This window comes from Triturus cristatus, chromosome 4_2 (genome assembly GCF_964204655.1).
Source record: "Triturus cristatus chromosome 4_2, aTriCri1.1, whole genome shotgun sequence".
NCBI classification, from domain to species: Eukaryota; Metazoa; Chordata; class Amphibia; order Caudata; family Salamandridae; genus Triturus; species Triturus cristatus.
The window spans coordinates 266,011,947-266,037,142 of record NC_140586.1 but is presented as its reverse complement, the minus strand read 5'-3'; the positions used below and the strand labels follow the sequence as shown (position 1 = coordinate 266,037,142).

At 47.8% G+C, this 25,196-nt stretch overlaps 1 protein-coding gene across 1 annotated transcript in view; it reads right to left on the bottom strand.

Moving 5' to 3' along the window:
• The window catches only part of GCLM (glutamate-cysteine ligase modifier subunit), a 111,948-nt gene extending 91,125 nt beyond the window's left edge, over positions 1-20,823 (bottom strand). Inside the window, exons 1-3 of the mRNA XM_085601482.1 lie at positions 20,431-20,823; positions 11,766-11,831; positions 8,849-8,933 (exon numbers count right to left, since the gene is read on the bottom strand). Of these exons, the coding sequence (XP_085457608.1) occupies positions 8,849-8,933; positions 11,766-11,831; positions 20,431-20,709 (430 nt within the window). The 5' untranslated portion in view covers positions 20,710-20,823. The remainder of the gene's footprint in view (positions 1-8,848; positions 8,934-11,765; positions 11,832-20,430) is intronic.
• Between the last annotated feature and the right edge of the window lie 4,373 nt (positions 20,824-25,196).

Here is a 25,196-nt window from a genome sequence, read left to right as displayed (position 1 = left end):
CTGTCTGTCTCCCTCCCTCTGTCTGTCTGTCTCCCTCCCTCTGTCTGTCTGTCTCCCTCCCTCTGTCTGTCTGTCTCCTCCCTCTGTCTGTCTGTCTCCCTCCCTCTGTCTGTCTCCCTCCCTCTGTCTGTCTCCCTCTCTCTGTCTGTCTCCCTCTCTCTGTCTGTCTCCCTCTCTCTGTCTGTCTCCCTCTCTCTCTCTGTCTGTCTCCCTCCCTCTGTTCTCCCTCCCTCTGTTCTCCCTCCCTCTGTCTCTCCCTCCCTCTGTCTCTCCCTCCCTCTGTCTCTCCCTCCCTCTGTCTCTCCCTCTCCCTCTGTCTCTCCCTCTCCCTCTGTCTCTCCCTCTGTCTCTCCCTCTCCCTCTGTCTCTCCCTCTCCCTCTGTCTCTCCCTCTGTCTCTCCCTCTCCCTCTGTCTCTCCCTCTCCCTCTCCCTCTGTCTCTCCCTCTCCCTCTGTCTCTCTCCCTCCCTCTGTCTCTCTCCCTCCCTCTGTCTCTCTCCCTCCCTCTGTCTCTCTCCCTCCCTCTGTCTCTCTCTCTCCCTCTGTCTCTCTCCCTCCCTCTGTCTCTCTCTCTCCCTCTGTCTCTCTCCCTCCCTCTGTCTCTCTCCCTCCCTCTGTCTCTCTCCCTCCCTCTGTCTCTCTCCCTCTGTCTCTCTCCCTCCCTCTGTCTCTCTCTCTCCCTCTGTCTCTCTCTCTCCCTCTGTCTCTCTCCCTCCCTCCGTCTCTCTCCCTCCCTCCGTCTCTCTCCCTCCCTCCGTCTCTCTCCCTCCCTCTGTCTCTCTCCCTCTGTCTCCCTCCCTCTGTCTCCCTCCCTCTGTCTCCCTCCCTCCGTCCCCCTCTGTCCGTCCCCCTCTGTCCGTCCCCCTCTGTCCCCCTCCCTCCGTCTCTCTCCCTCCCTCCGTCTCCCTCCCTTCCTCCGTCTCCCTCCCTTCCTCTGTCTCCCTCCCTTCCTCTGTCTCCCTCCCTTCCTCTGTCTCTCTCCCTCTCCCTGTCTCTCCCCTCTCCCTCTGTCTCTCCCTCTCCCTCTGTCTCTCCCTCCCTCTGTCTCTCCCTCCCTCTGTCTCTCTCCCTCCCTCTGTCTCTCTCCCTCCCTCTGTCTCTCTCCCTCCCTCTGTCTCTCTCTCTCCTCTGTCTCTCTCTCTCCCTCCGTCTCTCTCTCTCCCTCCGTCTGTCTCCCTCCCTCCGTCTGTCTCCCTCCCTCCCTCTGTCTCCCTCCCTCTGTCTCCCTCCCTCTGTCTCCCTCCCTCCCTGTCGCTCTCCCTCCGTCCCCCTCTGTCCCTCTCCCTCCGTCCCCCTCTGTCCCTCTCCCTCCGTCCCCCTCTGTCCCTCTCCCTCTGTCTCTCTCCCTCTCCCTCTGTCTCTCTCCGTCCCCCTCTGTCCCTCTCCCTCCGTCCCCCTCTGTCCCTCTCCCTCTGTCTCTCTCCCTCTCCCTCTGTCTCTCTCCCTCTCCCTCTGTCTCTCTCCCTCTCCCTCTGTCTCTCTCCCTCTCCCTCTGTCTCTCTCCCTCCCTCCCTCTGGTCTCCCTCCCTGTCTCCCTCCCTCGGTCTCCCTCCCTGTCTCCCTCCCTCGGTCTCCCTCCCTCGGTCTCCCTCCCTCGGTCTCCCTCCCTCGGTCTCCCTCCCTCGGTCTCCCTCCCTCGGTCTCCCTCCCTCGGTCTCCCTCCCTCCCTCTGTCTCCCTCCCTCCCTCTGTCTCCCTCCCTCCCTCTGTCTCCCTCCCTCCCTCTGTCTCCCTCCCTCCCTCTGTCTCCCTCCCTCCCTCTGTCTCCCTCCCTCTGTCTCCCTCCCTCTGTCTCCCTCCCTCTGTCTCCCTCCCTCTGTCTCCCTCCGTCTCTCTCCCTCCCTCCGTCTCTCTCCCTCCCTCCGTCTCTCTCCCTCCCTCCGTCTCTCTCCCTCCCTCTGTCTCTCTCCCTCCCTCTCTCGGTCTCCCTCCCTTCCGGTCTCCCTCCCTTCCGGTCTCCCTCCCTTCCGGTCTCCCTCCCTTCCGGTCTCTCTCTCTCCCCTCTGTCTCTCTCTCTCCCCTCTGTCTCTCTCTCTCCCCTCTGTCTCTCTCTCTCTTCCCCTCTGTCTCTCTCTCTCTCTCCCCTCTGTCTCTCTCTCTCCCCTCTGTCTCTCTCTCTCCCCTCTGTCTCTCTCTCTCCCCTCTGTCTCTCTCTCTCCCCTCTGTCTCTCTCTCTCCCCTCTGTCTCTCTCTCTCCCCTCTGTCTCTCTCTCTCCCTCTGTCTCTCTCTCTCCCTCTGTCTCCCTCCCTCCCTCTGTCTCTCTCCCTCCCTCTGTCTCTCTCCCTCCGTCTCTCTCTCTCCCTCTGTCTCTCTCCCTCCCTCTGTCTCTCTCCCTCCCTCTGTCTCTCTCCCTCCCTCTGTCTCTCTCCCTCCCTCTGTCTCTCCCTCCCTCCCTCTGGTCTCCCTCCCTCTGTCTCTCTCTCTCCCTCTGTCTCTCTCTCTCCCTCTGTCTCTCTCCCTCCCTCTGTCTCTCTCCCTCCCTCTGTCTCTCTCCCTCCCTCCGTCTCTCTCCCTCCCTCTGTCTCTCTCCCTCCCTCCGTCTCTCTCCCTCCCTCTGTCTCTCTCCCTCCCTCTGTCTCTCTCCCTCCCTCTGTCTCTCTCCCTCCCTCTGTCTCTCTCCCTCCCTCTGTCTCTCTCCCTCCCTCCGTTTCCCTCCCTCCCTCCGTCCGTCTCCCTCCCTCCCTCTGTCTCCCTCCCTCTGTCTCCCTCCCTCTGTCTCCCTCCCCCTGTCTCTCTCCCTCCGTCTCTCTCTCTCCCTCCGTCTCTCTCCCTCCCTCCGTCTCTCTCCCTCCCTCCGTTTCCCTCCCTCCCTCCGTCCGTCCGTCTCCCTCCCTCCCTCTGTCTCCCTCCCTCCCTCTGGCTCTCTCCCTCCCTCTGTCTCTCTCCCTCCGTCTCTCTCTCTCCCTCTGTCTCTCTCCCTCCCTCTGTCTCTCTCCCTCCCTCTGTCTCTCTCCCTCCCTCTGTCTCTCTCCCTCCCTCTGTCTCTCCCTCCCTCCCTCTGGTCTCCCTCCCTCTGTCTCTCTCTCTCCCTCTGTCTCTCTCTCTCCCTCTGTCTCTCTCCCTCCCTCTGTCTCTCTCCCTCCCTCTGTCTCTCTCCCTCCCTCTGTCTCCCTCCCTCCCTCCCTCTGTCTCCCTCCCTCCCTCCCTCTGTCTCCCTCCCTCCCTCTGTCTCTCTCCCTCCCTCTGTCTCTCTCCCTCCCTCTGTCTCTCTCCCTCCCTCTGTCTCTCTCCCTCCCTCTGTCTCTCTCCCTCCCTCGGTCTCCCTCCCTCCCTTCCTGTTTCCCTCCCTTCCTGTTTCCCTCCCTTCCGGTCTCCCTCCCTTCCGGTCTCCCTCCCTTCCGGTCTCCCTCCCTTCCGGTCTCCCTCCCTTCCGGTCTCCCTCCCTTCCGGTCTCTCTCTCTCCCCTCTGTCTCTCTCTCTCTCCCCTCTGTCTCTCTCTCTCCCCTCTGTCTCTCTCTCTCCCCTCTGTCTCTCTCTCTCCCCTCTGTCTCTCTCTCTCCCCTCTGTCTCTCTCTCTCCCCTCTGTCTCTCTCTCCCTCCCTCTGGTCTCCCTCCCTCCCTCTGGTCTCCCTCCCTGTCTCCCTCCCTCTGGTCTCCCTCCCTGTCTCCCTCCCTCGGTCTCCCTCCCTCCCTCCCTCTGGTCTCCCTCCCTGTCTCCCTCCCTCGGTCTCCCTCCCTCCCTCGGTCTCCCTCCCTCCCTCGGTCTCCCTCCCTCCCTCGGTCTCCCTCCCTCCCTCGGTCTCCCTCCCTCCCTCGGTCTCCCTCCCTCCCTCGGTCTCCCTCCCTCCCTCTGTCTCTCTCCCTCCCTCTGTCTCTCTCCCTCCCTCTGTCTCTCTCCCTCCCTCTGTCTCTCTCCCTCCCTCTGTCTCTCTCCCTCCCTCTGTCTCTCTCCCTCCCTCTGTCTCTCTCCCTCCCTCTGGTCTCTCTCCCTCCCTCTGTCTCTCTCCCTCCCTCTGGTCTCTCTCCCTCCCTCTGGTCTCTCTCCCTCCCTTCCTGTCTCCCTCCCTTCCTGTCTCCCTCCCTTCCTGTCTCCCTCCCTTCCTGTTTCCCTCCCTTCCTGTTTCCCTCCCTTCCTGTTTCCCTCCCTTCCGGTCTCCCTCCCTTCCGGTCTCCCTCCCTTCCGGTCTCCCTCCCTTCCGGTCTCCCTCCCTTCCGGTCTCCCTCCCTTCCGGTCTCCCTCCCTTCCGGTCTCTCTCTCTCCCCTCTGTCTCTCTCTCTCCCCTCTGTCTCTCTCTCTCCCCTCTGTCTCTCTCTCTCTCTCCCCTCTGTCTCTCTCTCTCCCCTCTGTCTCTCTCTCTCTCTCCCCTCTGTCTCTCTCTCTCTCTCCCCTCTGTCTCTCTCTCTCTCTCCCCTCTGTCTCTCTCTCTCCCCTCTGTCTCTCTCTCTCCCCTCTGTCTCTCTCTCTCCCCTCTGTCTCTCTCTCTCCCCTCTGTCTCTCTCTCTCCCCTCTGTCTCTCTCTCTCCCCTCTGTCTCTCTCTCTCCCCTCTGTCTCTCTCTCTCCCCTCTGTCTCTGTCTCTCCCCTCTGTCTCTGTCTCTCCCCTCTGTCTCTGTCTCTCCCCTCTGTCTCTGTCTCTCCCCTCTGTCTCTGTCTCTCCCCTCTGTCTCTGTCTCTCTGTCTCACTCTCCCTCTGTCTCACTCTCCCTCTGTCTCACTCTCCCTCTGTCTCACTCTCCCTCTGTCTCACTCTCCCTCTGTCTCACTCTCCCTCTGTCTCACTCTCCCTCTGTCTCACTCTCCCTCTGTCTCACTCTCCCTCTGTCTCACTCTCCCTCTGTCTCACTCTCCCTCTGTCTCACTCTCCCTCTGTCTCACTCTCCCTCTGCCACACTCTCCCTCTGCCACACTCTCCCTCTGCCACACTCTCCCTCTGCCACACTCTCCCTCTGCCACACTCTCCCTCTGCCACACTCTCCCTCTGCCACACTCTCCCTCTGCCACACTCTCCCTCTGCCACACTCTCCCTCTGCCACACTCTCCCTCTGCCACACTCTCCCTCTGCCACACTCTCCCTCTGCCACACTCTCCCTCTGCCACACTCTCCCTCTGCCACACTCTCCCTCTGCCACACTCTCCCTCTGCCACACTCTCCCTCTGCCACACTCTCCCTCTGCCACACTCTCCCTCTGCCACACTCTCCCTCTGCCACTCTCCCTCTGCCACACTCTCCCTCTGCCACACTCTCCCTCTGCCACACTCTCCCTCCCTCTGTCACCCTCTCTGCCTCTGTCTCCCTTCCTCTCCCTCCCTTCCTCTCCCTCCCTTCCTCTCCCTCCCTTTGCCTCCCTTCCTCTCCCTCCCTTTGCCTCCCTTCCTCTGCCTCCCTCTGCCTCCCTCCCTCTGTCTCCCCCAGACTGCGCCTCTCTGTCTCCCCCTATCTGGCACCCTCGGTCAACCTCTGTCTCCCTCCCTCTCCCTCATCTCACCCCGTGTGTCAGACCTCAGCCCGGGCTGAGACAGCTTCCCAGCGTGCACGCTCAGCCGCACCAGAGTACTTCACAGGTCTTTAAAAGACCATTTACATGTTAATAAAGCTTTGTTGTATTTCACCTCTTAGGCCCCTACATCTCCACTTTGACAATCACTGGAATCTCCCGGCCCCCACAGAGCAGAGTCTCAGAGTCCGGGCTGCTGCACCCGGCAGTGTTTGCTAACACTATTTAAACACAGGTAGGATGTCTGCAAGGTCCGCGGGCCGCCAAGGAAGGCTTGCCGGGCTGCTGGCGGGCCGCGGGCCGTACTATGAGTAACCGTGCCTTAGCATAACCATATTACTCACAAACCTCATAACCATAAACATCATTAGAGGCATAGATCAGGGCATAAAGGCATTGGGCAGTAGACATCACATTTAGGCATAAACACTGTGTACCCCATCTGGGGGCACACACACTAAAATGGACCCCAGGCCAACTGGCTTCTCACATGGGCTCAAAAGGGCCTACGTCCCACAAAAGTCAGGGCTGGCTGCGCATGCAGCAAAGTAAGGGTGCGCACTGAAGTTCCTAAACGTAGCAGCTGCCCACTAATTGCTGGGCAGCTGTAGAAGTGAGAAGGATGGGCACTGTGAACATGGGAGTCCCGCTCGGGGACTCTGAGAATCGACTATGCCCCAAAGTGTTGCAGCGGCCCGCAACTGCGGCGCCGCTGTGAAAATCAGCAACCCCTGGCACTGGTACTCACTGTGCCGCTAAAGCCCCACTCTGGGACTTTAAACAGAATGGCCCCCAACGTTGCAGCTGCCCACAGTCAGGCGGGGCAGCTGTGACCGTCAGCACCGACAATGTGCCTTGATCGGCACCAACACTGGGGGCGTTACGTTGGAGTCCCGCTCTGGGACTCAGAAGTAAAACAAAACTGTCCAAGCGTCGCAGCTGCCCGCAACTGCGATGCAGCTGAGAACAGACAGAACGCCGGCACCCCTCACCGGGACTCCACTGTGCTTCCTCCGGTCGGCTTTCACGTCGCAGGGCTCTCCTCACATACGGGGGCCCCGCCTGCAACTTCAGCACTTCTCCGCTCCTCAGCTGCACTAAGGGGCTCTCCCTCGCTCTCAAGAACCCCGTGGGGAGACGCCGGCCTCTTCCTCTCCTGCAGCTCTCTTCCGGACACGGGAGCGGAGGGGGCGGAAATGGAACCAGCGAGGCTCTCGCGTTTGTCGGCCGGCCCCGCCCACATCCCAACACCGGGCGCCTGACTTCCTGTTTTACCCAGCCGCGGCGGTGATTTTCTTTTAAGGTCTCGGCAATGCGGGGTAGGCTCCCGCTTTCAGACAGCGGCAATTGCGGGGTGGGCACCCGCGTGAAGTTTTACCTTCCACAACAAGACAGATATGCGGGGTGGCACCCGCGCTGCACGCAATGCAGGGTGGGCACCTGCTCTCAAGTTACCGAGGCGGGGTGGGCTCCCGCTCGGTTTCCAGCCTAAATTAGTGGCGATAACGCGGGGTGGGCTCCCGCTCGGTTTTCACGCAGTCATCAGCAGGGTGGGCTCCCGCTCGAGAAGGGCACAGATGCAGGGGGATGCCCACGCCGGGGATTCCCTCTTTAAAATGATCGCAGCTCAGGGCTGCAGTAAAAACAGAAGCGCTGCTCCTCTTGGGCAGAAACTAGAGCGCTCCCCAGGAAATAAAGATATAGCGCTTCCCAGGCGCTTGAAGTCCCAAATTCCAGGGGAAAAGAATGGAGCGCACTGGCCAGCAATGAAGAGCAAAGCGCTCTTCCAAAGAAAGGCAAAGTTCAGTGGGCACAAGGCTGGGCTCAGGCAGGCCAGCACACAGGGCCCTCCAGCAGGGAGACAGTCCCTTGTGGGGTTCCTCCTGGAGTCCCATAGCGTCAGGACCAGCACCACAGAACACAAACTTCATGGGGTCACAGCCCCTTCTCTTATACACCGATTTCCTTTGTCACAAAGGTGCAGGGCCAGTGGGAAAACCAGATGCAACTGGTTTGGGGAGCTTTGGAGCACTTTGTTGTGCTCAGCTCCTCTATCCATTTTCAGGTGGGGGCTAGGTGCTCAGACGCACCACAGGGGGTGGATCCAGCATTGTGGAGGGAAGGCACAGTTCTATTCAGGTCCCAGGTGCAACTCCTCCCTCCCATCTAGATGCAGATCTCTCTATTCACCACTGGGCTGACTTACTCTGGCTCCTGGAATTCCCCACACCATCCAGCACCTGCCAATCACAAGCCAGACATGCACTCCACATCAGGCAGGCAGACACACAGAAATGCCAACTTCTAAAAATGGCACTTCTCCACCAGTCACAATAAATCTGCGCACACCATTGCGCAGCATTTATTCTCACGAGTTCGCACATTCTAAACTTGACCCTGCACTCCTCTCACACCAGGAATTACCATGGACACACATATCCCCCATGCATTCCTATGGGAGGGCAGGCCAGTCTCACTAACACAGAGCACACGCACTTTACACTGGGATACAGCGTAAAGTGCCCAGAGGCCTAAAACCACTAACACTACATAGGGAAAAAGGCCAGGATAAATGCAAAAAGTTTAGGGGTGAACCTGCCAAAAGGGCCAGGTCCAACAGATATAAATCCACATTAATACATGGTTCATAAATGTGCTGAAAAAGCCAATTTACGTTTGCACACGTTTGTTACTTTGAACTTTCCATTTTGCTTAAAATTGCATGCAATTCTTGTAGTATATGTATTGCATAAGGTAAGTGCATATATATGTGGTACTGACTTAAAAAGGTGATGAACAGCCATTGCCATAACTGTACATCAAATTTGCATCAGTAAAAAAAAAAAGTATTTTCTTCGGAATGATCCTTTTCTCCCACAATCTGCAAGTTTTAACACATCTTGCATGTGCGGCATGGACAAGTCCTCTTCAGTTTCTAAACAACCAACACCAGAATCTTTCCGGTGTAAGGTTTAGATGTACATGTAGGTAGAGAGAGAAGTATGGTAAGTGCATTCCTTAGCCTTTAGGACTTCCTCAGAACGCCCAATTTGACTGATCATGACAAATGTACATGACATGCCCCAGTAGACTCCGAGGCTTTGCTGCGTACACCAGCTTTTGAGCGAGACACCTCTGTACGCATTCATTTTACTTCTTTGTTCAGTCAATCATGCAAGGACTACACACGCAAACATTAGGGCTTTTATTCTTGAAACACGCCTAGGTTAAGCCAGCAAAACAAACTTAGTGAACCCGTGCGCTAGATGCTACGGCTTCCCCAAAGGCAAACTGGAAGGTAAACTGTGGCATCCACTATGAAAGTGTATACCAGATCCTTCCAGCTACAGGGAATCTTATACATTCTATTCTGAGCAGCAATGGTAAAAATAACAAGGGGCCTTTTGTCCTTACCAGATACTTTCATTTCTTCCCTTTCTTCGGGGTTAATGGTTTCTGTAGCCTGAGCCACACTACATTCCAGGATGCTTGGCGATTCCTGCAAAAAACATCACGGTAAATATGGTTTCTCCATTTCTCAGTAGCGATCTTAAATCATAGGAAAAGATAAATAAATGGAAAGAACCAAAAAGAGATGCCCTTCTTGACAAAAAGTCACAGCCTGATGGCGTGGCTTCCCAAGCAGACTTTGATCATTTGGATTATGTGTAACACTGACTGCATACCAATTAAGATGCAAGCCCTAATGGCACATAAAACGCTCCAATGCCGACAGAACATGCAACACAAAGTGTGCATTTTATTTCGGAGGCGTAAAAGCGTACATTGTAATCCAGACTTCAAAACGTGCACGGCTCAAATCAGAGTGGAAGCTCAAAGTCTCTCTTTTTAAAAAGAAACCGCACAGCTTATTGGTAATTACAAAAATTTAAGCAAAAACGAAAGCAGCTCTAACATATGTACACCCCACTACCACCCTGCCAAAACTGAGCAATTTTTAACCCAGCCCTGTGTCTATTGCATAAGTGTCCTCAGGCCGGGATTCACTCGAGTGGTTAATATTTTCTCCCTTCTTGCAAAGTTAAACATACTCTGTAAATTAAATCAGCATGCCACTCAACTTTGCCAACTTCTAATCTGTCACGAGTTATCCACTTACTGGCTGTCTTCCAGTAATGAGTAAGTCATTCTAGGTCAAAATACCAGCACGCAATAGGAAAATACTGCTCCATGGCCACACACGCCATTCACCCATTTTACAGGTGAAGTCACTGATAACTGTATTTTAACCCTCGCATTTGAACGTGAAGACCATTCTCGAATTAAACAGGAAATATGGATAGTTGTTTTGGGACCTCTGTTTGTGCAAACAGGTCCCAAAGGGGGATTTCTGGGAGGAAGATTTTAAGGGAAATTGTGTTATTTTGCAAATAAGTTTATTGCTCTAGCAAATACTCCAGCACTGTTTGTCAGCAAAAGCCCATTGGCATAGAGGAGTCCTGCACCACTAACACCGCACCTACAACCAGTCTACAAAACGTTCACCCAAAACAATTATTGATCTGCTCGGAGCGCGGCCAGCATTTAAATAAATCTCAATGTGGTAAACCATATTATAATAGGACACTACAAAGCTCTTGAAATACAGCTACTAGAATGCCTGGTGAATTTATGGTAAGCTTCAGCAGCATCGGCATGCAGGAAAGGACATGAAAAGATGTGAAACCTCTCCTAAGCTCAATCACTGTGTGCCCACCACAATTTACATTGGTATACAATAAGCCTGGACCACTCTTCTCATCTAGCACACATCATCCTTTCAGTCTACCTTTGGCACAGCTAAAGAAGGAGATACCTGTAACCGCCAAGTTACCTCCTTCCCCCATATTTAGTATCCATCACAGATACCTTTTGGAATGTCAATCTCACTGCAATTTGGCATTACTGAGACCATTACCCTGTGCATAAAACTGAGTAAGAAGCTTCTTCCCATGAAGCCAATTATTTTACTTACTCCCAAATCGTCCTAACTTGTAGATGGTGAAAATCCAAGGAAGTGTACAGTGACTTGCATGAGCACGGTTAAATTTGTACAGTGCTCAGGGAGTGACCATCAGTCCCGGCCTTCAAGCCAGATACTTGAGCACAAATGCTGCCAATCTGCACTGTGACTGGATTAGGTGTACAAGTATTCATAAGCCATAGTTTATGTCCTGCCAGGTCCCTTGCTACTAAAGTCTATGCTTACAGTTGCATCATCGCTCTTCCTACCAGATATGCCTGCAACAAAAAAAATGTAGATTGCTGGTCCCTTCAAGAGCTGTGCCCAACTGGAATGATCCATCTGAATGGATCATGGGGCACACTTCATACCAGAAAGTAGACACTCTGCTTGCCTTAAGATAATGAGATATTCAACTAAGAATAATAATTCAAGGTTGTGGGTGAAATTCAGCTTTAAATGTAAAGACGATAGGACACAATGTTTGTTGCTCACATCTATTTGATTCCAATTGACCCTATTAGGACTATAAAGGCAGTATTCCAGAGATACAAATACTCTTGCGCTATAGAGTGGTGTTATTGAAAGTCGACTTGGAAAATATTGTATTTGAAAAGAGTTTGAAGCCAAGAAACACAAATCACAAGACACAAGACGGCTTCAAGAGTTGATTACTTACAGCAGGACTTTTGTGCGTCCTTCAGGTCACAAGTCAAAATCACTGAAGCACAACCTACCCCTCCAGCCTTCTGGGTCAACAAAAACATTGGCATCATTAAGCTAGTAACAGTTGTAATGTTAAGCTGTAACATCGCAGAAAATGCAGTAACAAGAATTGCAACTATATTATAATAGGAGCATCAGCGTACCATCCCGTATTTCTATATGCAGTGGCACCATTTATGGGATACACTTTCATGGTTAAGAAACTGAAAGCAGGTTACTCTGCAAAGGCGGCCTCTACATGATATTTTAATAGTCCTGGAATAGATTAGTCTGTAATATTAGTCGCTATAGTAACCTGTGGTTGGTGGAAAATGTCAGGCTAATAAATTAAATTGAATAGAGGATAAGCTGCATAACCAAACAGCGTAGATGAATTCTAGGAATCTGGGTTAAGGAAGGAAGGGCGGAATTAAGGAGGCATAAACACATTACTTAATACAAAATTCGAAATGGCACATTGCATCAAGTTTAGACACGAAAGCCCTGCTTTCCAGGGGATCCTAAGTAATGTTTTTAACATAATAGAAAGATCTTCCTTCCTCTTTCCAGCCCTTCCCCTTTTCCTTCCACTGAAACTTGCTCATCAGCAAAAATATATTTTAGAAACCAGTCAAACAAAACCATTCGCTTATTTTTCCTTACCTGAAGCAATTCTGGACTGATCTTTAAATTCCACTCATCTAAAGTTGTTCGAATGCAGTCCCATAGCTGTAAAGAAGAAGTAATATTTTTGTTACAACCACTGTAGGTCAATAACTGTAGTATATGGGAGAGATCCGCCGAGAGCAATCAAACAAGCCATGTCACACACAGCCAAGCGAATTTAGTAAGAATACAAGTGTGAAACGGAAAACAAAATTGTCTACGGTGTTAAAAATGATACAGGATAATGGGCAGATTACAGATGTTTGGCAGTACTAAACTTTTAAAAAGGCAGCCAGTGAGTGTGTAGGGCACCCTCCTGTGGCCCCAGAGATAGGATAGGGTCATTGGAACCTAATAAGGCTTGTAAATAACATACAGCTCCAGGGGTTGGGGTCCCTAGGGCCTATGAAGGCTTGTGGGAGGGGTCTCCATGTCCCTCTCCCCTTTTAGCTCAATTTGGCTCTGGGCAGTGAGGCCCCCGGGGCTTAATAAGGAATGAGGAGGGGGCTCCGTAGCACCCCTCCCCTTTTTAATTGAATTTGGCCCACGAGGATGGGGTCCCTGTGGCCTAATGAGGGTGGGGGCGCCCAGCTTAATATGTGTTACTTGGTGGGTGCCTCAGATGGGCACTGGGGTACTCACCTACAATATAGCGAGACCCTGTAAGATAGGGTCCCCAGGGTGACAATAGGCTTGAGGAGAGGGACCTATTCCCCTTTTTAAAGGAATTTGGGCCAAGGGGATGGGGTCCCTGGGGCCTAATGAGACTCTGCTCAACACTCCCCCCTGCCTTTTTTATTGTAATTTGGTCCGTGGTATAGTGTCCCTAGGGTCAATTAAGACTTGGAGAGGGGCAATGCCCACTCCACTTCAAGTCAAGTCAAGTCAAAATACTTTATTCGGTTAAAAGACAATAACAATAAAAGCAACAAAAATACAAATACAGTTAAAAAATAATTCAATATATAGTTATTTGTTACAGGGGAGAAGTGCAAAAAGATTTCCTTATGGGAGTTTAAAAGTTATCTATCCATTGATTTACGTAATTTAAAAACATTTTTAAAAAATTCTACCAAAGAAGCAACAATAAATACAGTGTCCATTCTTTGCAATTCTAAAAACGCTGGGCGGCATCTATTTACCTTCAACTCTTTAAGAATTGGGACAATAAATTTCCTACGGGGCAAAGTGTAAAATCTACAAAAGAACAGCACATGGATATCAGATTGCATGGATAATTCATCACATGGACATAAACACAATTCATTTGACCAAGAGTTCATTTCTGGGAAAGTTAATAATCTAAAAACAATGTTGAATCTAAAACGTGTAAGACAAAATCTGTCATAGGATGCCATAAAAATTAACACCACTCAATATCAGCTGGTGGGAACACACTGTCTTTTTCTTTTTTTCCTCACACAGTCTTTTTTCCCTGAGATATTCCATACAGGATTTTTTCAATAATTTTCTAGAAATGTGTATCATTGAAAGTGGATCCTCAAAATACTGTTGACAGTACATTTCTGTTAGGAAGGTCTTCACATAATTTAACCATTTGAAAACATTTACATTTTCAAGTTGTAACACATCCTGAATTATGGCTCGATTTACAACACACTCATTTACAGTCCAGACCCTGTGCCATAATAAAATGGGCTGAATTCTTATTATGTCTGAGATGTATGGCTGCCCCAATTCCTCATGACAGTTAAGGGTTGCAATACTGTCGGGCACGGATAGCATGTATCGCATAAACTTATTTTCAATTATTTGGATAGTATCTATATTAGCATACCCCCAGAGTCCTGCTCCATAGACCGCAACCGATATACACGTTGCGTTATAAACAGTTAAAATTTCCCTAAAGGGCTTTTTTCCCAGTTTCTGTATAAAACTCTTTAAGGCCATTATTGTCTTTGAGAACAAAAGAGTTCTTGCCCTGATCGCGTTTGTCCATGATCCAGTTTCATGGAATAAGATGCCTAAATAAGAAAAGGCGGGCGTGTTTTCTAGACTAACATTATTTATTAAGATAGTTTTCATCCTCTTCTTGGATCGTATTCCACAGTTCATGGTAAAAGTTTTGCTACAGTTAATTTTTAAATCCAAACTGTGCATGAACTTATAAATATATGTTTTGACCCTGGGGGACGGGGTCCCCAGGGCCCGAAGACTAACCTACACCCAGCACGCCAAAGGCTGTGTGCGGCATGGAGTTGGCAGCCTGCGAGGGCATTGGCTGCCTTTGGTGGGTTTGCCACAGGGCCTAGCTGCAGGCGAGGCCCTGTTGCCATTAATCTGCCGCGCACGTCTGAAGGGTTAGCTTTATGTATGGTAACAAGATATTAATTTACATTAAAAAAAACTAAAAAAACCTACAAATATAACTGAAAAAAACAAAAGGTTAAAGTAACATTATAGTGAGGTGAAATATTAAGTAACAATGGAAAGTTTTGAACGAAAAAAAATTTACAAAAAAAAAACTGAAATTCACCAGTTATAGTAATATAAAGTAACCATAACTTGTGCCCTAGGGCGAACCTAACCGACCTGTAAGAAATACCTTTTTTGATTAAGAGTCAGGATTAATTCAGGATGGTTGCTGGTGAATGCGATTTCAATTATTAAGGCTAATGATAGCACATACACCGTTTTTTAAACAACTCTTTTACGTGGTGTTAGACCGGTCAATCTTAGGGTGGCCTTCCCCAAAACGTTTTCCTTCCCTCTCCTAATTTGATGGATTCGTTTTGTTGGCCTTAAGATTCCAAACATTTTACCACTGCTAATCAGTGCTACAGATCTTGTGCTCACTCCCTAAAATAGGATAACATTGGCTAACACCTAATTGGCATATTTCATTTACTTACAACTCCCTAGTAAAGTGGTACACCACATACCCAGTGCCTGTAAATTAAATGCTATTATTGGGCCTGCAGCACTTATTGTGCCATTCACTAGAGTAGCCACCTAAAACCTATCCCTGATCTGCCACTGCAACCTGAAGGTAGTTTGAAACTGTCAATTCGACTTAGGAAGATAACTCCCTTTCCAAGCCTTAAACTCCCCTTTTATTTTTTGGGATCAGACACGATCCCTCAGTTCAGACATGGCCATATGCAAATCAGTTTGACCCTGTGCCTCATGGGAACAGTCCAGCCCGAACTGCCAAGCCATGTCTTCCCTGTTTGGCAGGGTATGCTCAGACGAGAGTCCCTTGCTCACTTTGCCACTGGATTCAAGCAAGCCTGGCTGAAGACGGCTGACATGCCAGAAACCGGTCCTAGGAAGCTTGTTTCCGGTCCAGGGAAGACATGGCTTGGCAGTTCGGGCTGGACTGTTCCCATGAGGCACAGGGTCAGACTGATTTGCATATGGCCATGTGTGAACTGGGGTGGCAGAGTGGGCTAAAGAACGGTGATGGATTAAACCCAGATCAGTTGACTGGGGGTGAGTGCTTGCAATGTTTAACACTCCGTCCATCATTTCCTTTGGTTTCTGCTTTGTTTGCCGTAAGTTGGCAGGGTATGCTCAGACGCGAGTCCCTTGCTCACTTTGCCACTGGATTCAAGCAAGCCTGGCTGAAGACGGCTGAAATGCCAGAAACCTGTCCTAGGAAGCTTGTTTCCGGTCCAGGGAAGACATGGCTTGGCAGTTCGGGCTGGACTGTTCCCATGAGGCACAGGGTCAGACTGATTTGCATATGGCCATGTGTGAACTGGGGTGACAGAGTGGGCTAAAGAACGGTGATGGATTAAACCCAGATCAGTTGACTGGGGGTGATTGCTTGCAATGTTCAACACTCCGTCCATCATTTCCTTTGTTTTTGCTCTCTCTCTCTCATATTCCTCTGCTGTGGATGCGCGTGGTTCCTATAAATTTTAAATGGTGAAGCATAAAGCAAACAAGCATTGGCATAGCCGATAGGTCTCGCTTTTGGGACCTTATAAGTATTTAGTTATGCAGCACAATATCCTTGGTGCAACAATATCAACTGTTGCATGGCTAAACACTTATAAGGTCCCAAAGGCGAGACCTATTGACTATGCCAATGCTTGTTCTTTTTGTGATTGTGCAAAGTCGCGTGAATTTCCTTTGTTGAAGCCCATATATATCATCATGCCTCGAATCACAAAATATATTCTTGCTCATTTCTCAGGTGTCACTCGTGTTTTCATATTGTGAGCAAAGCGTATCAAAGCAACTGACATCTATGTGTATCACACATGGAGACATACAACACATTTTAGTGTAATGACACATATGACATAACACTGCAAACATTCTTCTCTCACCCTAGTATAGAATATCCTAATGCAGCATGGGAGGAGGAAAGGGACACGCCCCTGTAGTCACACACTGTGGGAAAGTAACCACAGTATATAGGGGGTAAAATGTCTGCATGGAAGGGGGAAAACAATACAAGAATGAACAGAACTTGCAGGCGTTTCACCGCTAAGCTAATGTCTTCAAAAGGTGCTGTGCCGCTCAGTACCTATCTTGGCCCTCTCTCCTGCTGGCTCTGACATGAGAGAAAGCGGTACAGCTTTTGTTCTTTGAAGCCTGTTCCCGTGGTGGGCGTTGGCAGCAACTCCATGTGATTACGTCATCGTGGGCAGTGACCTCGCTTGATCGCATCCTCTCAGGGGAGCGTGCGTTTGAGAACCATGGGAAATGCAGTTCGTTCTATTGATAGAGTGTGCCATGGTATAACAAACATAGTTATTAAGTTATGCAGGCACAAAAAAAGTTTTTGGCAACTAACCATACTATGTAAAACTGGATTGTGTTTAAAAACCTATTGTATCATAAACATAAAAAACAACAAGCATTGGCCACGCGACCGTAAATGTAACGGCCGCGAAAGCGTAAGTAATCACGATCAAAGCGAAAGTGATCTCAAGGACGAGACGCGCTGTGTGGCAAGCACGCGAGTGGTGCGTGCACAGCAGTGATTGGTGGCTGCGCGCGTGCACGCTCGCGTGCACACGCGCGTTAGGCCAGCGAGGTCTGGTAGCACTTTGGAAACCCGTATACTAAATATCTCTCCGAGCAGCGCATGCGCTGGCTCAGACGAGACCTAAAAATGGGGGTTGTGCTGTTCCTATAAAGACAGAGGAAAGGGTGTAAGTAGAACAGACAACCTATACTTTACCGTGTCCTACCGATCGATAGGCTGACTCTGACTCTACCGAGTCCCCTGTTGATTTTCACTCTTGTTTGTAGGACACCAATATGCGTACTACTCTAGTCTGAGCCTGAAGGAGCCGTTAGTTACCCGTTTGGGGTAAGCGACAGCCCGTTTACTATGAGATGTACACAGACATCACGGTGACACCTAATCTCTACAAATAGATGCTGTTACTATTTTATTTTGAAAATTCATTGTTACTATTGTTTGAAAGATAATTATCCTGTGCATGCTTGTCGAATTACCACAGAGCATGCAGTATGAGCACTTTTATACAGGCATACAAACTATTCTCAGAGGAATTACCGATATGTGCATTCCTATGCCTGTTATGTTTGTCCTTTGTGTTCCAGATTACACACCAATTACTCTTTTCAGGACCATTGTATTCTGTATAAGCACAACATATTTAACTAGGGTAGTGAGTTCCATTAATAAAGTTAATTGACAATGAACAGCACTATACTTATTTTAATTTACTACTATTAAAAAACTCTTCCGCACACTACAAAAATGTACCACCCTCTCACCCCCACTTCATCATACGGCATATACGAAAAGACCTCCGGCAAAGATCCCCCTCGTAGATGCCCGTCGGGCATTGCAGCACCAGCTAGACGATGAGCTTGCCCAATTATGAAGAATGACACCTGTCATGGTGTGTGAGGGCACTTGCTCCTACTTGGAGCACTCTCCCCTACTTGAACACTAGTATCGCTTCATTAATCCCCTCTCCCCTATCTTTATTGAAACAGCACAAAGGCAATTTTTTTAAACAGACTACTAATATTAGGATCAAGTGTGTTGGACCTCTATAAAAGCTCCTGGTTCCTCTGGATAGAGAGAAGCATAAAGCAACATATGATGGCTGAGCCTATGAGCTACATTTTAGAGTTGGCTGCATCCACAGGTTGGAGACAAGGAAGATGTTACAAATCAGAGACACTGCCAGCTGCTGACTTCTCTTGAGTATTTCTTTTTTACATCACGCGAACTGGACCTGGAGGTATCAGAGCACTTTACACTTGCACCAGTTGCGTTACAGACGGACACACTCATTTTGTTGGACACGGGGAGATTACCTGATTTGCCCAGAATCACAGGATATTGATCGTCCCTCAGGGATGTGGAATTCCTATAGCCCACGCCCAGGACATATTGTTTGGGGTCAAGGGCAACAAGTTTTCATGTGTATTTTGTCCTTGCGACAAGTAGGCCCAACCCCCTGCAGCACAAACCCTTTGGCTGCCAGTTTGCAATAACGCATTATGCTTCAGGGAAGGGCAGTGTCTGCAGTTAAGGTAATATTTTTGTCCATATATTAATGCTGCTCAAACTTGTATTTATGGTTCATTAATTGAAAGCCTTTATTGTTAGGATGAGCACTCTAAGTAAATGTTGCAAGCTCTGACTGCACTACTGACGGTGGTTCCAGTAGAAAATGTGTATGCTCGTTTTCAAAGTTTAGCAATATGAGGTAATGTATAATGCTTCAGATTGCTGATATTTGCATATCAGTCCCAGGATGCAAACCACCACTTGTTGGATGAAAAACATCGTAAGCCAAAAATTTCATCAATTTTAGTCCGTTTTAATCAGTTTCCTTGTAAGGTTTATTGTCCATTTAGATTTTCAGAATTGAAGTAATGTATAATGCTCCCAGAACGCTTTCTGATTTGATGCAAATATTTTCAGAAGCTTTCTGATTCTTTGCTTTCAAAATAAAATGTTTGTAAAAAATGAAAGTAGGAAAAAAACATTTTGCTAAACTACTGTCAAATTTCAGGTATCATTACATGTGTTGATGCATGCTAGTATTTCCCAAAAATATTCATAATGAAAAATCAATGTAACCAGTTTCAATAAGATTGTGGGGGGGTAAAGGGGGGATAAACAAGCATTGGCAAAGCCAGTATGTCTGAAATTGGTGGTCAGCTTTTTAGTTTTGTCTATGTGTGAATTGCTTTGGTATGGTTTTGTAAAACCTTATTGGTGTGGGAGCTGCCAGGCCCGGACCATTAAAATGAACTTTGGCAAAAGCAAAAATGATTTTTGGTCTCAAAAAGCACACACTGCCACCGTGGTTACTGGAACTGAACAAAACTACTTTGTGTGCCGATAGGCTCCTTGTGAAAGAGCAGAATGCTGTTACTCACAGTGAAGCCAGCCGATAAAGATAGAGGGACAGAATTTTAATATACGCAAAAGGTCATGGTCAACGCAAACCTAATTAGGGGCCCAATTATTAAATAAAGTCTCAAAAGTGCACCCATGGTATAGGTCCTTGCATTAAGTGCAGTTATACGGCTTTCGTGAATTGTCAAGAATTTACAGAAGTAGGACAAGAAATAGTACTCCTAGAAAATATTTGTGAACTGTTATTTTAGCATGAGCAAATGTGCATGTGTAGATTTTGCTAATGCGAAAATGTGAGTGTTTGCAAGGTAACTTTCCCTCCAACCACTTTTTTCCCCCAACTTTGGAAGAAGGTTTACGTCTGCCATTGTCAGGAGTTAATTTCCAACATTTCTCAGTATGGAAAAAGATAAGAGAAGACTTGTTGAAAACCCTAAAACATGCAACCTAGTATGTTTGCACAGACTCAAAATGGCATTCTTACCAATACCTTCAGCCCCAGTATGTAGATCTGCGGAAACGTGGTTACATAAGGGGATTGCAAGTATTCAAACACTACTATGGTATGATCCCTGGCATAATCAGAGAGGCTATATCAGAGCTCTTATATAATGAGACTGTTGCCATAATTTGTCGTTGCACTACACACCAAAGGGACAAGTGGATTTTGTTACAGGACAAGTAGATTTATGAAGCAACCTGCCCCATGGACAAGTAGATATTTTATTAAATACCACACCCCAGGGTACCTGCCCAGACTAAAACCCTGTTCTCAGCTTCGAGGTAGACCACTAAAGATGCTATTATTTTGGGGTGTTCGCAGTTTCTATGAGTTGACAAATATAATTCTCTCTATGCTTCTTTATGTGTCTGTATACACGTCGGCAAGTCCCGCAGCAAGGCAACTTGCATGACAATCTACGCCCATGGTTTGTTTCTGTTCCGCGGCTTTCAGCTGGTCAGTGGAAAGAGCTGCCTCGACACAGAAATAATGGCCCATCTTTAACATCCTATTGAAAAGCACTGCATTGAATAGCATAGATAGGTTCGTAGGACACGGTTGAGAAGTGACCATGTTGAACTACAGTTGGGTTCTCCAAATATGTGCGACTCAACTCAACTGTGCTACTGGTTGCTCTTATACGGAGAGAGCTATTTCATTGTTCTCTCCCATCACTCAAAGTACACTGAGTCTTCCATGGGACTCTGTTGTGGTTCACCCTTGCCCTACATTTCCGATGGACAACATCCAACCTCTCCTAAGTCTGTCTACAAAGATGCCCCTTTATTGTTCCCCAATGACCCATCCATGCCTCTCCCTCAAGTGCTCACCTCCTCGCTGGGGCTCAGCTGGCACTTCTTCTTCAGACGACCCCAGTTAAGCAAGTTGCCGGTCTGCATGGTGAGCACGGAAGCTCTGTGCAGCAGGCTGCGGGCAGCGCAGCTGTCGGGGCTCATGGCCGGAGCCGAAGGCTCACTGTGGCTTCCCTTTGATACTGTGTTCAGTCCCTCGCCCTGCTGTGGTTCGCTGGTTCTTCTCCACGCGTCCTCTGGTCCCCGCGGCTCGTCCTCCTCTGCTCGATCTCCAGCGCGTCCCTCCGTCCTCCTCATGCCCTGGCAGCTGCGGGGGCGGTGCCGCAGCAACTCTATAAGGAGCTCCGGGGTAGAGTCAGAGAAGGCGGCGCTCCAGAGTGCTGTGTAACCGTGACTGGCACCGAGCCTCCGAAAGCGAGGAGGGACAAGGTAAACACACCAGCCAGATCGGCGACAGTGAAGAGAGACTTAAGATGAGTACACTGACAGCCAGGGTCGGCAACACCGAAGAGGGTCTACATCGCTGCCCACGTTTTCCGTATGTGTATATGCGATTTCAGTTTATTTTTGCAGTGAGTGGGACTTTGTCACGAGTAAGAGAAGCAATTATCGTTATGTCATAAGACAGAAATAACATCTTACCCCTTTATGCAGAATGCAATAGACTGGAACAGGGCTGTAAATAGAAAACTACATTCAGGAAACCCATAATTTGTGCGTCAATACAAAACAAGCATTTACAATGCAAATTGGTCTCGCATTTGTGAGAGTTATTTTTTTGCAGATTTATATAGTACGAACTCGACCTGACGGTATTGGAGTGCTTTACATGAGCACCGGTTACGTTACATAAGGACACATTCATTTTATTGGTAGGCACCGGGAGATTAAGTGATTTGCCCAGAATCACAGGCTCGAACCTTGGTTTCCAGCACCAAAGTGGTCAGGTCTAGCCGTCAGACCACATCCTCTCCCTTTTAGAGATGTTTGCGTTGTAAATAACGATGTCTTTTACCTACCAAAGGAATGAAAGAGGAAATAATATGGAAACAGAAAGGATGCTAGAGAAAGGAGGAAAATGAAATGGAGATGGAATGAATCTGAGGAAAGGGGACAATTGGGGTGAAAAGAAAATAGAGGGGAAAATGAAAACGGCACAATAAAGATAGAATGATGAAAAAGAAGTAAAGAAAGCAAAAATGTCCTAAGACTGAAACATACAGAGAGAGTAGGAGAGACACAACAAAAAGACTGGCAAATAAAAAGGACAGTGGCACAGAAAGGGAGAAACAGGAGGAATAAAGATAATCAGAGATGAAAAAAGAATGGAAGCGAGGGAGAGAAAGAGAAACTGACACCGAAATTAAGAGAGACTGAAATGCAAGGAGAGACTGATATACGCACAGTATTAAAAGACATGGAAGGAGAGACAATGAGACTTTTACAGACAGGTACAAGGAGAAATGGAGAAAGATCGGGAAAGGTGAAGACTACAAAGAAGTCCATACGTGTGTGACGTGGTCTTGCAATTAAGGCAACCTCTTAAGCGCACTCTGCTCTGGTGCTGCCGGTAGGCAGCGGTGCTGACAAACGCTTTTAAATAGGATGGTGGCAAATCAAAATGTAAATAAAGTGTTTAAATAAAAACATTTGATCGTTATTTTTTACCACCCCCACCATGATATTGCACGTTCACTGTGCTGTGCACTCCACTGTTTTACATGGCTAGATCTGTGCTACACATATACAATAAATAAAATACAAGTGCACCTGTGCACAGTCAGTGACTTGGCCAAAGAGGGCATGACACAGCTAAAACTGGATCATAAATTCAAAGCTCTTCCAAACAGGGGCCTCCAAAGTCCTTAAAATGTCCCTGTTAATGAGGGGCCGCTGATTCAGCATCCTCATGAACTGTCCGCATGCAATATTTCAAGTTCTGATGTTTTAGGCACTGGTAAATGCAAACGGAACCTGCAACACATCACAAACAGCTTGGACCACTGGGAGGCAGCGCATTAATTAGAAACAAGGTTTTAAAACAATTTAAAAGAGTTTCTTTTTGGGGGTTGGGGAGATGGGTTGTGGAAAAATCCTGGACATCATGCAACAAAAGGTGGAGAAGGGGATTTGGGGTGATGAGAAATAGATGTGGGAGGAGGGGTGCACGAGCTCACTACTGCAGCAAAAGCAGTCTATTGAAACAATAGAAACTGATGCCTTGTTTCTGCTTTTGCTTGGATTTCTTATGAATTAGTTTCTGGCTCACCTTAACTTTTGCCAAGAGTTACCAAGATTTCAGGGCACACCAGCTCCCAGACTCCTGCTTCACCCGTTGTGCCTAATAAAGCTGACAGGTGCAGCACAGCACTGTTTAAGAAATGTTTACATGCGCCACAGCCATAGTGTGTTGGGGACTGAGTGTGTAGCATGAAAAGTTACTGAACAAGAGTTCTGCTGATTTGTGTCCTACAGTCCTTTATAAATACATGTGATTCTTACATTAATTAAACTGTCCATGTGCTTTTGGACTGAAAGGCATTTAAAAAAATGTTTTTAAAGACGGATAGGTGGATTGCACATCTGCATATTCCCAGCCTGTTTGGCTGTGCACCCGAGGCATTTTAGTGTGCGGCATTGGAGAGGAATGTCCGCCCTGGAGGGAACTTAGCTACAAAATTATGTCGCAGTCATTGGGCAACTGCCAATCTCGCAGCAATATAGTGGAAGATCTATGTGTGTTAATTCAGTGCTATTCAAGACTCTGTAAAGAGAATACAGAAGACTTTACAGATCCAAAGCAGGTCCCCACTTCTCATCCACCCAGTATCCCCATCAGCCTGAACTCCTGAAATCAGCTGCAGAATGTCACAAAATCACATGTTGTAAAATGTATAACCTCTACCTGCATAAACAAAAGAATTAATGACCACCAATGCTCGCACTCTCGGCAACCGGTTTGCTAGAGCCGAGCATGCTGGGAGATTGGAGGTGACAGCTTCTGCCATGGACAGAGTCAAAGGGCTAAAACAAGAATATTTCACATGGCCGCCATCTTGTACAATGACCTTCTTAAAAATAATTTGTTTATTTCAAAACGAAAAAGTAAAAAAAATAAGGCGACAAGTATTTATATTTAAAAAGCAGCTATGCTCAAATTAAATACGTTTAGGAAATGCTTGTATACTTGAGCGGAAATTAGATGTGTGGAAAAGTGAGACAACTTTAATGTCACTGGTACTCATGTAAAGCACTCCAATACCTACTGGTCGAATTCGCGCTAGATAAAACTGCAAAAAAAAACCCACCTGATATGCAACATCCAGATGGGAGGAGGGGCCATCCCACGCTGTGCGAGGAGGAAGCTGCGATGGCCAACAAAAACAATTACTGAGTAAAATCGCCTCTGCTAAAACAAGCACCCAAAGGAGAGACAATTGAGCACAGTGGACCAATAGAAAGCCAGCATTTCTGAATGCCACGAGAAAGAACCAATGGCAGTGGGTGGGTGTGCCAAACCCCACAGAAGAGATAATAACAGGTCGATCGAAGCTCGACCTAAAAAGGGTTGGGTCACGAGGGGCGGAGTCATGAGAAGCAGTCTGACAGTCAACTCATACATTTATTTTTGTAAAAACTCTGCTGTAAATACATTGTCAACAAGGAGAAATGAGCTAGTAAATCTGTTGTGGCGTAATTTGTTGCAAATGCTGCATTTTAAAATATCTTATGGGGTTTAAGAGAATTACTGCAGATAGCTTTGTGTGTCTGGTAAACATCACAGAATAATAATTGTAGTGTAATTGCATTTATATAGCGCTTACTACCTGTCGAATAAAGGTAAGATTACACTGGTGGTTAATGTACTTGCTGGAGAGATCTGAGTTTTGTATAGTCATAGGCTTGACTCATAAAGAAGCATAAAGCAGTGCTTCCCAAACTGTGGGTTGCAACCTGAGCTGATTTTTGGTTGGTCTGTACAGTCCAGGCAATAAATAAAGTTGCCTTTAGATTATGTGTTTATTTTGTCACATTTGCAGCTGCTTCAAAGACAGAGGTGAAATGGCAGACTATGTCTTCTGACAAATTGCTTCTTATGTTTTTAGCATGAGGATTGATGCTTGCTTTTCTTTCTCTGACAGCAAATTTAGAGAAGATTTTTAAAGTTAATTATATGGCAATCTCGCTGAAGTACAGGTAGTGTGAAAGGAAAGGCTGTAGGATGTCATTGTGGGATCCATTTTTTTTTTTAAATTGAATGCATTATAAATTGAGCATATTCTTACCTAGATTGAGTTTACACTGTCTTCCATTTTGTACCAATGTCACAAAATATCACATGATGACCACTGCTGTTCTTCTTGTTATAAATTAAGCATTGCAAAGGCCCACCCTAATAAAGTGAGAGTGTTCCAAGAGACTTCTCTCACTGTACCTAATCAGGGATATTTCAACTCTCCCAGGATATTGCTATACAAGGTATCACTTGAATTACTTGAGAAAACTGTGAGAATGACTAAAATCCAATGTATTACTACAATGAGAAAATCTTCAAATATATTCTGTAGTAAAATGTTTCTTCTCGCTCATTCCCTATTGATGCAATCCTGAGAACCAGGTATTTTTGTAGAATGTCTTTGTCTAATGTCCTATAAAAGGATATATGGATTTATATATTCAGGAGACCCTTTCCTCCCACCTAAGAGCCCGAAACTCCAGATTTTACCCTAGAAATGTACTGAGTTCTCAGTACTTATGATATGTATGCTTTGCTACTAAATTTG